The sequence below is a fragment of the Prinia subflava genome, chromosome 4, assembly GCF_021018805.1.
Source record: "Prinia subflava isolate CZ2003 ecotype Zambia chromosome 4, Cam_Psub_1.2, whole genome shotgun sequence".
Lineage (NCBI taxonomy): Eukaryota > Metazoa > Chordata > Aves > Passeriformes > Cisticolidae > Prinia > Prinia subflava.
The window spans coordinates 16,390,827-16,404,580 of NC_086250.1; the positions used below are offsets into that span (position 1 = coordinate 16,390,827).

General features: G+C 42.0%; 1 protein-coding gene across 2 annotated transcripts in view; it reads left to right on the top strand.

The window, feature by feature from the left end:
* The window catches only part of TMTC1 (transmembrane O-mannosyltransferase targeting cadherins 1), a 136,062-nt gene that overhangs the window by 39,778 nt on the left and 82,530 nt on the right, over positions 1-13,754 (top strand). For both annotated transcript variants that reach the window (XM_063395652.1, XM_063395651.1), the window contains exons 6-7: positions 10,316-10,397; positions 11,341-11,444. In XM_063395652.1, the coding sequence (XP_063251722.1) occupies positions 10,316-10,397; positions 11,341-11,444 (186 nt within the window). The remainder of the gene's footprint in view (positions 1-10,315; positions 10,398-11,340; positions 11,445-13,754) is intronic.

Below are 13,754 nucleotides of genomic sequence, written 5' to 3' on the forward strand. Positions count from 1 at the left end.
CTGAACTGCTACAGTTCTATAATGTTCTATAATCATTTCCCTCCCAGCTTATAAAACTGGCTCTCTGTAGTTTACTGCCAGGCTTTTTCATTGCAGAGTGAAATAATAAAGGTCTCTGAGGACTGTGTGCTTCTCAGCTCTCTGAGAGATCGATCAGATCAATTTGCCTCTGTGTGTTTCGATGTCTCTGTCCTAATTCTGGAGACAGCTGCTCTGGTGTGCTGTCAGGTGGCTGTTTGCAAAGGGACGGACTCCTGGGTTTGCTCAGGGCTCTAAAACAAAATCATTAGAGTTAAAAACCCCTCAATAACCAAAAAAAAAAAGAAGGGAGCAGGGCTTTGTTGCTCTGTAATAGGTACAGCTGAGTTGGGCAGAGGTTTTCTTTGTCCCTGAGGTGAGCAGCCCGTGAGGTAATGCAGCACGTATGGTTTGGGCAAGAGTTTAAATTCATGCAGGCGATTTATAGTGATTTTTGTAATGTGAGTTTTATTAAGTTGCCTGAAGCACAATATGTTCATCAAGGCTTTGCCTTGTTTCGCTCCATCCATCTTGTAAAGTCCCTTTCTTTCTGGCTCTTGTGAAGAGTGCCCTTTTGTGTCTTCTCCATCGTAGCCCTGAGCTATCGCTTCGAGGAAACGAAACTGAAGCAGACAAAATAGCTTTGCTCAAGTAAAGTGCACTTGGGTGAGCTGGTGCTTTCTGGAGGAAGCTTTGACTGGCAGCAGCCACTTAGGTGAACTCCACTCCACTGCTGCTCTGTTCCTCAGAAAACACTGCAGCAACTTCCTACCCTGAGATGTATTTTGCCTGAGTATAAACAATACATATACGTGTAACTTGAAAAAACTGAAAGTTTTTTCAATGACTTACAAGCATCAGTCTGTATTGACACTTCCCATTTTTTAATTATGTTTAAAAAATCTTACCTTTGTTTTTATCCCCAGTTCAGCTTCCCATGATTTGTTTTTGTCTGGCTTGTAGGTATATTGGATCTGTTACTTGTTTAATTGCATTTTAACCACAGGAGTGTATGTGATTGGCACTTGGAATAAGTCTTTATTTCTCTAGGAATGTTTGTGGAATAACAATTCTGATGGCTGCTTTACGGATGTTACATTTAATCAATAACTCAAATACAGAAATAACAGCAGCACTCTGTCTTTCTTGGTTGGCAATTTTATCCATGCTGACTGGTATTTTCTCTTAGTAATTCAACAAGGGCTATTTTTTGTGTTTAATGATAGGATCAAACCTATGCAGTGCAAACTTTAAAGGAGAACAAATAAAGATAAAGGATTTCTTCATTTAATGCCAATTCCTGTTTCCTGTGAGTAAATCAAGCAAGAGCCTCTGGGCTGCTTTTGTTGCAGCATTGGAAGGTAACAAGCCTTGAACAAAGTTCCCAAATGTGTTTTCCCTCTAGCCAGGTGGGTGATGTGCTTCTGGCATGGGGTGCCTGGGGCAGAGGCTCCCAGTCATGTGGGAAGGTGTGGTTGCTCACTGTCAGCTCCAGCCCCATCCTGCAAAAGGCTGGGGGTGTGTTAAAGGCTGTTCCAAAGTCCCCAAGGCAGAAGCTGCTTGTATTTTTGACTGAGTGCAATGTTCCATAAACTTTCGTGAGAAACTCTGCAGGATCTTTCATGCTTGCCAGGCTTTTAAATTTCAGAATTTAAGCCCACTTCTGTGGAAATGGAGACTACAAAATCGTGTTGTTTTCTTGCTACTGCTTATTTTTTGGAAGTTGCCAGTGCACTTCAAAGTGAATATATCTTAGTGACTTCAAGAAGACTGGAATATTTGTGGTTTTATTTTTCTGGCAATAGATGAGACTGAATCATGGTCAAAATAGGATAAAATGTAATTATATTTTATAATTCTGCCAAGTTTCAGAATTATTTTTTTATTGATGTGCTTTTTGGCTTTTACCATTTATTATCTGTTTAGATGAGATATAAGGAATAGCTTTGCAGAGGAAATCCATTTAAAGTAAGCCACTAATCTTTACCGGCTATTGCAGATTTTAATTTTTAGTTTTCACAGATGAACCCTCTCATAACTGAACCACAAATGTATGTGATGAAAGAACCAGTCCATTTTTTAATTTGAAGAATTTAAAGATTTGTAGATGTTTGTACAGAAAAGCAACAGAGATAAAAGTTGTTGGAAGTATAGTGTTTGGTATTTCATGCCAACAGTAATAGCACAGGCACAGTTTACTTACAGGGCTGCTAACAAAAGAAGTAATTGGCTGCCAATTTTTGAATTGTTTTCTTTCAGATTCTCTCTGTGTTGCAGTATAACTTTGGCATCGAGTTGCATTTGATTGCAAACATCAAAAAGTTTCTCTGAAGGGATATCAGCTCTGAAGAATGTTATTTTGATTCTTCACTACATTGCTAACAGAATCATATCATCCATGTTTAAAAAGAACAAGCTATTTTTGAGGAGGTTAAAAATAGCAGACTTTTTCCTAAGAGAAAAGAGTGAGGAATGTTGGAGTTTTTTACCATTTATTTTGTATTTAGAGATGTCTTTGGCATATTTACGGATTGCTTTATTTAATCTGACAGAAGCAAAGGGTCAGGGCAGAGAAAATATCAGATTAAGAGTTTTCCAGAAAGGAAGTACCTTCTTCCTGAAGTATTTAGTAGTGACATGCAATAAGCTGTGTTTAAAGTAGCTGAAGGATGGGAAAAGTTTTTGGAAAAGGGACCAATCTCCCATACACACTTTGTTTTACTGTCCTGAAGGTCCACATTCCTCCTTCCCCATCGAAGCAGTGTGTTGACTGCTCCTCTTTGCATCCTGATATCTCAAGGATTCAAATTGTGGATGCCTGATTTTTCCCTCCTCCTCAATTAAGTGCAAAATATGGATTTAAATTGCATTTTACAAGTAGTTTCAGATTACAAGTAAATTATGTAAGAACTTTAAAAAATTCAAAACAAGTAGGTTTTGAAATAAAACAATACTCTTCAGGCTACATTTCCCAGTGGTTCAGGTGATCTTCTCCCTGCATTTCTTTACAAACTGTGCCCATATTTCCTTCTGAAACCAGACTTTTGCTCACCCCTTCTACTTGATTTACCAGAAATGTTCACAACTAAAACATTATGTGCCTCTCTAAACTTTTCCAAAAGGTTTTTTTGGACGATGACCCAACCCCAAATGATGACTTATAAAATATAATTCAGTTGAGCAAATATATTTAAGAAAAAACCCTAGCAACCCACAACTGAGCTTCTGCCCTGATTGACAGCAGCTTTGCCTGTGAAAATTCTTTCTTCCCCTCCTTCCTCAAGTCAAACTCTGTACCAGTAAAATGTTTTAAATTCCTTAAAAAGTTGTTTCAGGTTTGGGATTGGGACCAGCTGACTCTTACCTACCCCTATGCTTCTCATCAGTGCCTATCCTATTTTTAGGGATGATGCATGGAGTAGAAAGGAAGATAACCAAAACAGTGAGTCTCACAGACACTGATTTCAGTGCCCTCGCTCTGCATTTTTTTTTGTTGGTTGGTTGTTTTTCTTTTTAAAGTTTGCTTATCAGGATCTTTGTCAAAGACAACAGCAAAAAGTTAGATCCTTAATTCCCTAATTGGACATATATAATGTTAAAGGTACCATGATTCCTTCTGTAAATGAACAGACTAGCTGGACCAGCATGTTTAGTGACATGAAACCCTTTACAGAGAGCATCAAAGCAAGGCAGCAGGCTTCCACATATTTTATGACTTGTTCGTAAATTTTTACTGGGACACTTGATTCCCAGGGACACCTCAATAATTTACACTCAGGATAACTGAGTCTTGTGCATGAGAGGAGGATAACCTCCTCCTTTCTTCACATAAACGCTGTCAGGTAAGATAGCTGTTTGTGATTAGGGAGTGTTTGGATGCCGTGCAGGCCTTGTGCTCCCTGCCTGTGCAAGCAGCCCCTTTACCACCCCTGGGCGTGCAGAGTGAGTGTGGTCTGTGGATGTGGTGCTGGACTTTGGGGGAGGCTGTGTTCCAGTGCTGCCAGATCTTCCCTGCACAGCCACAGAGGCAGCAGGCACTCTGTTGGAGTCCTCCTTGGTTCTGGGTTCATCTGTTCCTGCTAGGCTGATTCAGGCAAAGCACAGCTGCTTTTCCAAGTGCAGCTGCTCTGGGGAGAGCAGGGGTTTTCCTGCCTCCTGTGCTTCAGTCCAGCTCCTGAGGGCTCACTGGGGATGCCAGTGAATGGGCCTCCAGTGGCAGCAGATTTTTTGGACACTGCCACTGGATCTCTGACAGCAGTAGAGGTCTGAATATTGCCATACATATTTTCCTGACTCATCTTTTTCCCCCTCCATTTCCTCTTTGTGCCTGCCTTCCTTTCTTCTCCCTTTATCCCCTCTCTTCCTTCTAACACATACTCACATAGCCTCCTCTTCGGACACATGTTTTCATCTCTCTGCAGCCCAAGCAAATGGTCTCCAGGCTGGATACAGGCATTGCAGCAGAGTCTCCTGTCTCAATGGCTCTGCAGGAGCAGTGCAAGGAGAGTCTGATGATGTTCCTCCACAGATGGTGTTTGGTAGGGCTGGAGACCCTGGGGAATTGTTACAGATCTCTAGTGAGCATTGCAAATAAAGATCTTTTCCCAGTGGCTTGTCACGTGCCCAGAAACAGTCAGTTGTCACTGAAATCAAAACCAGCAGCATCTCTGCAGTCCCTCTGCTAAGCAACAAATCCCTGCTCCAAACTGGAACCAGAGTTTTCCCAATAAAGTGGTTTCAGAACTTCGTCAACAGGGGCAAATCTCTCCGATTGCTTTTTCAGGAAAAGCCAAACTGCTTTACCTGATACTTTTGAGGAATAAAACAGCTTCACATTAACATAAACTCCGGGAAGAGAAAAATTTCAGTCTGAATGAAAAAAGCTTGTCAAAAGCACAAGCAGCTGTGAATAGGGATTTGTAGGTCGATGTGGGGAGCAGCCAAAGCTGCTATCGGTGCTGCTCATAGCTCAGTTTCTTGATACCTGTCTATAGGAGCCCTTTGCTGGGCTAGGACAGGGAAAAATGAGCCTATGCCTGGGGTGTGTGTGATGCAGAGGAAATAAAATGGCTGATATCAATGGAAGCTTTAAACTGCAGGCTCGATGCTCTGGTTTCCCAAGTTCTGGTGGATCTGGTGGCCATACTTTGGTGAGGTCTTATTTTTCCTGTTAGCCCTGCTCCACTTTGTCTCCTCCTCGCATCGGTGGAATGTCCGGTATGAAGAGAAACCCTTTTTCATGTCCTCGGTCACATCTTTGATCTGTTAAGTACATTTTGCTACTTTCCTTTTTTCTCTTTCTGTTCCTGATCCCTTACTGTGCCTCTCTCTCCTCCTCTCCCTATTCCTTCCAGTTTTCTTCCTCTACTTTCATCCCACACAGAATGAAGTATGTACTGCCTGAGAGAATAAGGAAAAGCCATGAGTGGGATCATCTCTGCTGTGTGTGCCCTGCCCTTGCTTTCCTCAAAAAGCCAATAAACAGCAAGAATTCCAACTATGATCACAAATGAAAATGTATACAAAGAATACATGACATTATCAGTGAAAATGAGTTAAAACAGTTGTGACTTTCATAAAACCTCTCCATGCCTCCCAAAAGAGTCTGTAAAACTGCTCCTGTTTGTGTGTTTATGCATCTAGGTCTGCATGGGTAGTGGTAGCTGGGGTTTAAGGCTCTCCAGGGAGATAAGGAGCAAGGATGCCACACACATGCTGTGGGGAAGGTCAGGACTACTCTTAAAGAAGGAAGCAGAAGGGCTTTTCTTCTCTCTTGCAAAACCTGCAGCTGTGACTGGTATTTTATTTCCCTGAATTGACAAGTACTTTAAGCAAGTTAAATATCCAGACATGGTAGAATATATTGATTTTTTGTTTTTTAATTCAGTTCTTTTTACTCCGTGGTGGACTTTTATCCTTGTTTTCTTGCTGGGATATCACATACACACACTTTCTCTTCAGGGGCTGTCCTCAAGGAGGACTGTAGGCTGAGCTAGGTGGAAGGGATCCTGCTCCAATATAAGATGCAGCTGTCTGGACAGACAATAAGGAAATCCTCTTTAAATAGGAAAGGTAAGGTGGTCTGTATAGACAGAATATGGCTCCTGTAAAACTTGTTTATTCTCAGCAGGGGAGTCTGTCAAGCTGAGTTAGGATTAGGTGTGAATCTATCAATGATCTAAAGCTTTGACATGTGCTTAAAAATAGCCCCTTCTAAGTTTAAAAATGTTCTTGATTAGAGGTGTATTACTGCTATCAATAACTAGGAATAAGAGAACAGCCTTGCTTTTTTATTCATCCTTCCAATATCTTCCTGTAGTATTAGGGGTTTAAAAGTGCTAGTTCAAAACTCTGGTGGTTGCTGGAAGCTGGATCTGTTTCCTAAGAAGAATATAAATGAGAACAATGATGCTCTCAGAGTGAAGTGACCTGGCCAAAACAATCTCTTGATATACCAACCCTTGTTCAGCTGCATATTTATATTGGTCTTTGACATTTCCTGATGGAGAGTCCATCATAGATCTTAATTGTTTATTTGCTTCCCTTGAGAAAGCCTTCGAAGAGAGCACAGAGCATGCTCACATTTTATGCTAAAGCTGAGTCAGCTGCAGTGTGGGATAAACCTTGTTCCAGTAGTGTTCTGCAATAGCTCACAGAGCCATGGCAGTGAACAGCAGCTGAGGAGCTGCCCTGCACTGTTCTGTAAGCTCGAGGTGCCTCCAGTGGCACAGGCAAATTAAAAAAGCTGCCTGCTTCTTAGAGAAGTTTGTTTTGATTAACCCAGGGTCCATCTGGTACCAGCAAAGTGTATGTTCCTGTAAACTGCACCATACTGAATTTACTGGGCCACCTGCCCTGCTGTCTTCAATTATAAGACCTCGGAGTGCCCTGATGATGTAACTGATTCCAGGATGAGCTGTGCTTTTCAGGAAGCTGGGACTGCCAAATATCTGTCTTGGCCTCTGCTCGAACTGCGCGAGAGAAGTCCCAGCATTATGAAGCTTTTCTTGGATTTATTGTTTGTTGTGATTCTGGTTGCTTTGGGAAGTATTCCTGAAAGGCTTTTAAAAGATAGCAAGCAGGCAATTACATGCTGGGTTGCTTTGTGGGAAAGCTGGCGTGAAGCAGAAGTAGAACCTCTGCCCAAATGGGCTCTTTTTGCACTTGTTTAGCAAACCTGACGATCTGGATTTTCTCATCTAATTTTATAATCTTCTTAGGAAGATCTGGAAGACCCACACCTTGAAATGCTCGCATACATTGCAAGTAGCGTGTTGCTGTGTGGTGCTAACATCACCATGCTTTCCCTAGCTTTGTCCCACACTTGCTCTCATGTGGGAGTGAATGCATGTGTGTGTTTTGGCATGTTTTTGGCACCGCAGTTGTGCTGGTTGGGGTGGAGTAGGTGATAGGGAGTGGTTTCCATGAACAGAGTGATGTTTGGCAGGCTGGAGTGGTTGGCAAATGCATGGAAATCTGACCTGTAAATGACTTTTTACAAGACAGCTGTTAAAAAGAGGTATAAAACAGTTTAACTGTTAAAATAGTAATTTCTTTGCTTCTCCTAGCTAAAGACAAAATTAAGAGCTTTGGCTGCTCTTAAGGTTGTCTGAGTGAAGTTCAGTGTAACCTTAGATATGTTTGCAAGCTGAGATTTTACATGGAAAAAGCTACTGCGTTTTACATGCTGTGTGTCACTGACATTTAGCAAACTTCCTCATCCATGTCCTGTTTGCAGTTCATTTGGTTTTAACACACAAACTGTGTGTTGTTCTTTCACCTGCACCAGATGTGAGATGTTTCACTAGCTATCTTTCCTGACAAAAGTGGTAGCTCAGTAAGGTGCTCTGGAAAACTGCATGGTTCTTCTAAAGCTTTGAGGCATTTGATGTGACCTGTCCCTTTATGCCACTCCCGCGGGTCGATCTGATGGGTGGAGAGCAGGCTTGCTGAGCATTGAACCGTGTTGTCTTTTGTGGTTTCCAGACAGACTTCAGGACTGCAGCTTTGTCAAAGTAGAAAAGTTTGACTTTTTAATTGAACTGTTCATTACCTGACCTCAGGTGGCTTCTCTGGAGAAGAGCAAACACAGGGCCTGGAGATGATGGCCACCTCACAAATTTTGGGTCACTGGTGCGAAGTGATGCTGCTTCTCAAGGATAAAGTTGACAAACTTCTTGACACTGATATAAATGCTCCTCAATCTGTAATTGAAGCCTTGGGGAAAGAGCTGAACTGTTGTAGTTGATCTTTTCCCAGAATATTCTCTACCTATAGCAAACATTTGTAATGGAAAATTCCAACCTAATGTGTTGCAGAGAATTAAAAGTAAAAGCGAGTGAATACAGGTTCTTGAAAAGAAGTCAGTGTGATGAATAGAGGCCTCTCCTCTCTCCTCACTTAAAAATGTAAACAAAGTGCAACCGAACACTTCCTGCTGCAAATCACAAGGGGGTTGAGTTTCATAAAGGGTTCCAGTAGGGGACAAAAGCCTGGGGTTTGGTCCAAATGCTGTTAAAGTCAGTGAGAGACTTTCTCTTTGGTTCCGGTGGGCTTTGGAGCCAGGCCATGGTGAGCACTTGAAGGCCAGCCTGACCTTTCATGGGGAGACAAAGCTGAAGGCTTAGTTTCATCTTCCTTGTACTTGCTGCAGCCTGATTAAAATCAGTGGGAACTCGAGAAACTTTGCACTTTGAGGCGTTCAGCCCTTGAAGACTAGTCTGACATTTAAGTCAGGTTTGGTGCTTAAATGTCAACATTTCACAATTAGTAGACTCCAAAGACTGAAAGTTGTCTGGCTTGTTTTATGCTGTGTGGTTTAGTTCCTTAGTTTTAGGCATGGCACTTAGGGAAAGTTTTCTGAAGAGCAGTTCCTTTGTATAGACCATCCAGATGTACTTCTTTTATCTTGGTAAGTGCTGCCTCTGTTTCTTGCTGGCTTTGCCCTGGTGCTTTTTTTCTGCAGTGTAATCTTTTCTTCACCTCACCATGGTGACCAGGCTTGCAAACTTCCTGCTGTAGAAAATTTGAACAAACCCCCAGGTATTAAAGACTCGTGGCTGCATTAGGAAGTGCTTCAGTCTTGTTTTTTCAAAGACTTGAAGTGTGGAAGCAGGTGATAGACTGTCTTAAGGAATTTGGGGAGGAAGTAAGATGTGTTTTTTATATGCTCGATGTTCACAGGAGAAACATATGAGAATTTCATGCTTGGAGAGGTAGCTTGCTTGAAGGTGTTGCAATACAAACTGCAGTTTCTGTAAATCATTTAAATAGAGTATCCTGATGGTGACTGTATGTTATACAAAAGAACCTGCAAATGTTTTCCTTCTGAATTTATTTTGTTTACTTGATATTTATAACTTCTTAAAATAAGCTGTCATTTTTTCCAATAGTTTTTTTACCTACTATATGCTTAAAATATTCCTGTTGTCTCTTCTGTATTTCTTTTTGTCATTGCTTTATTACAATGATGGAGCGTCTGTAAGGTTCAATAGAAATGGAATTATCATGAAATTAATGTCATGGATATGGTACTGTTTGTTATATTAACAAAGTTCCTTGGGCTTTGGCAAGTGCTTCTACTCTATATTAAAATAAATGCATAGTTTTGGCTCCAAATACAGTTTCATTTTACTCATTGAGAAACAGGAAGGGTTTTATGAACATTCCTATAACAGTAAGCCACCTGTGTGTTTGTCTCTGTGCAATTAATTATCATAGCACTTTGTCAGCAGACTTGTGATGAAATTTAGGCGTGCAGAATATGCTCCCAAAAAATGCTTAGAATCAGTTCTGCTAGATAGTTATTCTCCTCCCTAGAGACTGAGCAGAGACCAGGGAACAAGGAGTTTTTGCATTTTAATCATGGTTTAAAATTGAATTGCTCTCTTTGGATGACCTTTTAAAAATATGTCTCTGTGTAGTCTTCTGGAAATCTAAAGACAGCAGTCTCACTGAGACACACCTGAGATTTTTCAGAGGATTGAGAGGTCAATTGAAGATTAAAAAAAACCCCAAAAAACCCAAAACACCCCCAAAACAAACAAACAAACAAAAAAACCAAACCAAAAAACACAGCAAAACCAGATTTTGATGGCAAAACTGCAATGTATTATAGTGTGTATTATTTGAACTAGTCTCAGTATTTTATTTTTGTGGAAAGACCTTTGAAGAGTAGGAGTGATGTCATTTTTATTGCATTTAGGGTGGTTAAATCAATGTACACATTTTTCTCCATTTGAAAAATGAGTTAGTGTTCCAAAGAATTTCAACAAACATTTGTTTCCTTATATTTCAGCTACCTGACTGCAAATAACAACCAGAATTTCTTGTATACTGCAAGGCCTTTTTTGAAGAGAGCTGCTTTGGTGATAAGCTATGTAAGTATGAATGGACTTGGCCATGTATTTCTGTGTATTTGATGAGAATGAACAATGCATAGTCCAAAAGATTCAGAAAGCTCAGATGGTAGATCTTAAAGTTAGGCTTCGGAATTAGTCTAGAAAACTTCAGTTGGGCAGAATCAAGAACATTACTGTGTTTTCACTTCAAACCTTCTTTTGATTTATAGTGGTTGCCCTTGCAACCATGTAATCATCTGCAGGTATTTTCTGCCCTAAATACACAGGACTCTGTGGCACTGGGCTGCCTTGTCAGTGACGTGCTGTTAATGCCAATGCAGGGCTCAGTCAAAGTTGTACAAAAAACTGCTGCCTGATGTGCTCCATGCAGGACTCAGCATGCTGCAGAAGAGAAAACAGGCACATCCATGGGAATGTTCTGGGTGTGCAGCTCCCTGTGCTGCTCCAGGAGCCAGATCCCCTTGCTTGTCCTTTAACAAGTGCTTACCAGAAAGGTGAAGGGGTGGCAGCTTGCAGAAATCCTTCCAGAAATTAGGATTGCGTAGCGTGAGAAGCACCTATGGAGCTTTTCCTTACACCTGTGCCAGCATGGATAAATGATAAGAATTTTTAAGACATCACCCATGATTTTCCCCTCTGCATTTAGGTAGAGGCCAATAGCAAAATTCTGCAGTCTACACTGCAGCAGAGTGAGAGATTTGTCCTTCAGCATGCTGCCTTCGTGGTGTCAGTTGCTGTCAGTAACGCAGACAGGGAAGAGGGACACACAAAGTCACAGAGTGTGTCTGTGCTGAGGGTTGCCAGGTTTGTCACCCTGTGTAAGGTGGCAGACTTGAGTTTTGCCTAAACTGCTCACCTGACTTGCTTTGCACAATGTGGAGAACTGTCACAACAAAATGTTTGCTGGAGATCTTAGCTCTTCTTAGTAGTGCATTGCTAACTGAGATGTTCTTCTTTGAAGGTGATCCTCGTGTTGTATTTCCGCCTCTGGATAATGGGAGGTTCCATGCCAATGTTTTCAGAGCAGGACAATCCAGCCTCATTCTCACCATATTTACTGACAAGGTATGATGACAGCAGTCAAACAAAAGTTTTCAAAAGTGTGGTCTTGGTGTTACATTTTCCTGCACTAAGATGGTTTGCAGATGACAATGAAAAAAATTGTTGTGTTGTCTTCACTTAATTACTTCTTGGTATTGCTCTGTCTGAAACAGAAAGCAACCAGAGCTATTTGAACCCCAAAGCACATTGCAGGTCCTGTAGGGTTGTTTTGCAGGTACTTTCTTACTGAAAAATGTGTGCTTGTTTTTGTGCAAAACCCGAAGAATATAGTTCAGTTGCCTGAGCACAGGACTGGAAAGCCAGTACAGAGGCATAATCCTAAATCTTTAAAATTGGCTGCTCCTGAGATGTGGGATGGAAGCATTCAGAGTTTTGGCTTCAGCTGAAGTTTTTATAGAAAGAAGGTGACCATGCCTCCTGGTGTAATATCAGTGATGGAGCAGTGAAGGTGGAGGGGCCATGAGCAGGAGTGTGTGCTCTGTTTAGCTACTGAAAGCCTTCTGGAGGAATTTCCTGATGTCTCAAATGAAAATGGGAGCAGTCTTCTTTGTGTCAGTTCTGGCCCTGCTGGCTTCTCATTCCAACAGTGGAATTGTGGCTAAGACAACATATAGATTAAGATCAAGCAATCCTTATTCAACATCTGCTGCAGAATTGGACTGGATCTCGTTTGGGGAACCTTTATGATAACGTGGCAACAGCTCCTATTACCATCAAGGCTAGAAGTGCTTCCAGGAAGCACATTGTCTTGTTTGGAAAGCTCTGACATGTTTGTTTCTGGTGGAGTTATTAATACCAGACTCAGTGCAGCACAGCATGAAGGATTTGCTGCTGTACCTTTTTGATATGTTTATGCTGAGATGGGGGTCACTGAGTCACAAAAGATCCTGGCCCAATTTCAGTTACCTCTTCTGTGCTGCACATGTTCTTTTGTGTGTTTGTCTCTTTGCCTCTTGTAATGACAGGGGAGGGTTTTCTAAACCCAAAAGCTAAGTCATTCTTGGGGTATGAAACAGTGACTATTTTTACCACTGGCACTGCAGATTTTATTAACAGCCTCAGGAAAAACAAGTCAGAGTGCTGTTGGCTGAGGTCTCCCCTTGGCTCCAGCAGCAGCCCTGGCTTCACCTACAGTCCAGCAACACCTACCTACTCCAAACCTAATTAAGGAAATCCATTCCAGTAAAAAGGAGTATTACTGTTCTGAAGGGATTCTAAAACCCTTTAATTATCCCAGTTCTTCTGCTGAGCTTGATCTTAATCCTCATTTTAGCCAATTTACCCAGAAGGCCTTATCTTGCATTCAGGAAGCCCATCCCTTCAGCAGGTCTCAGTGTCAGTCCTGCAGGTACACGGAGGCCCAGTGACCACCTCTGAACTGACAGCCCATGATGCACCCTCTGACCACAGCCCTAATCTGGGCAACAAACCTTTTCCTCCCTCCTCTGTCAGACTCAAACTGCAACTCTCACCTGAGGCTTTATCTTGCTGTGGTCAGAGCTGAAGCTATTGCTGCTGAACTGGCACTGTGCCAGTCACCCCAAGTGCAGGTCTGGGATATCAGGTGGGGCTAGCAGGGTTCATGTGGGATAGATGTGGTTTCCAGGAAGGTCGAGGAAAATGGTTCTGCCCCTTTACTCTGCTCTTGTGAGACCCTCCTGGTACACTGCATCCAGCTCTGGGGTCCTTAGCCCAGGAAATACATGGACCTGTTGGGGTGAGTCCAGAGGAGGGCCACAGGAGCGTTTGTGTTTACAGTCCAGCTTCAGAGCAGCTCCTAAGCAGTGTGTGTTCCTCAGCTGTGGACAGCTACAGTAAAAGCAGCATGTGAAGAGCTGGTGTGGGTAGCTTTTAACAAGATTTCAAAGGCAGTAATTAGGTATGCAACCAAAGCCAAGATGTTAGCTGCAGGTTGGGTTGAGTTGGGAAGAAGGCAGTGGAAGAGCTAAGTTTGGTGTCCCGACCAGAAACTAAAAGAAATATCCGGTTTGGGCAGTGCTCTTGGAGTGATTAGTAACACCATTACTGTAACTGAAGCAAGGGTTAGTGTCAGGCAGTGGGCAAGTTGTTTTGTAACTCTGAAGATAATTTAGGTCACAAATGGGAGTTCTCTGTTTGCAAGGAGTTGTCTTTATTTGAGCTGGAAATGTGGTTTTTGTGCATGTCCCGCCAGGATAAATGTTATGGTTTTCAACAGAGTTGAAAATTATCCTAAGACTTGGCCAGCTCTGTGGGACTAGAAGGAAGGCTGATAACAGTGGAATAAAGAAGAAAAACAGTAGTTTGGAAATGTGTGGCAGTCTTTGTGAAATT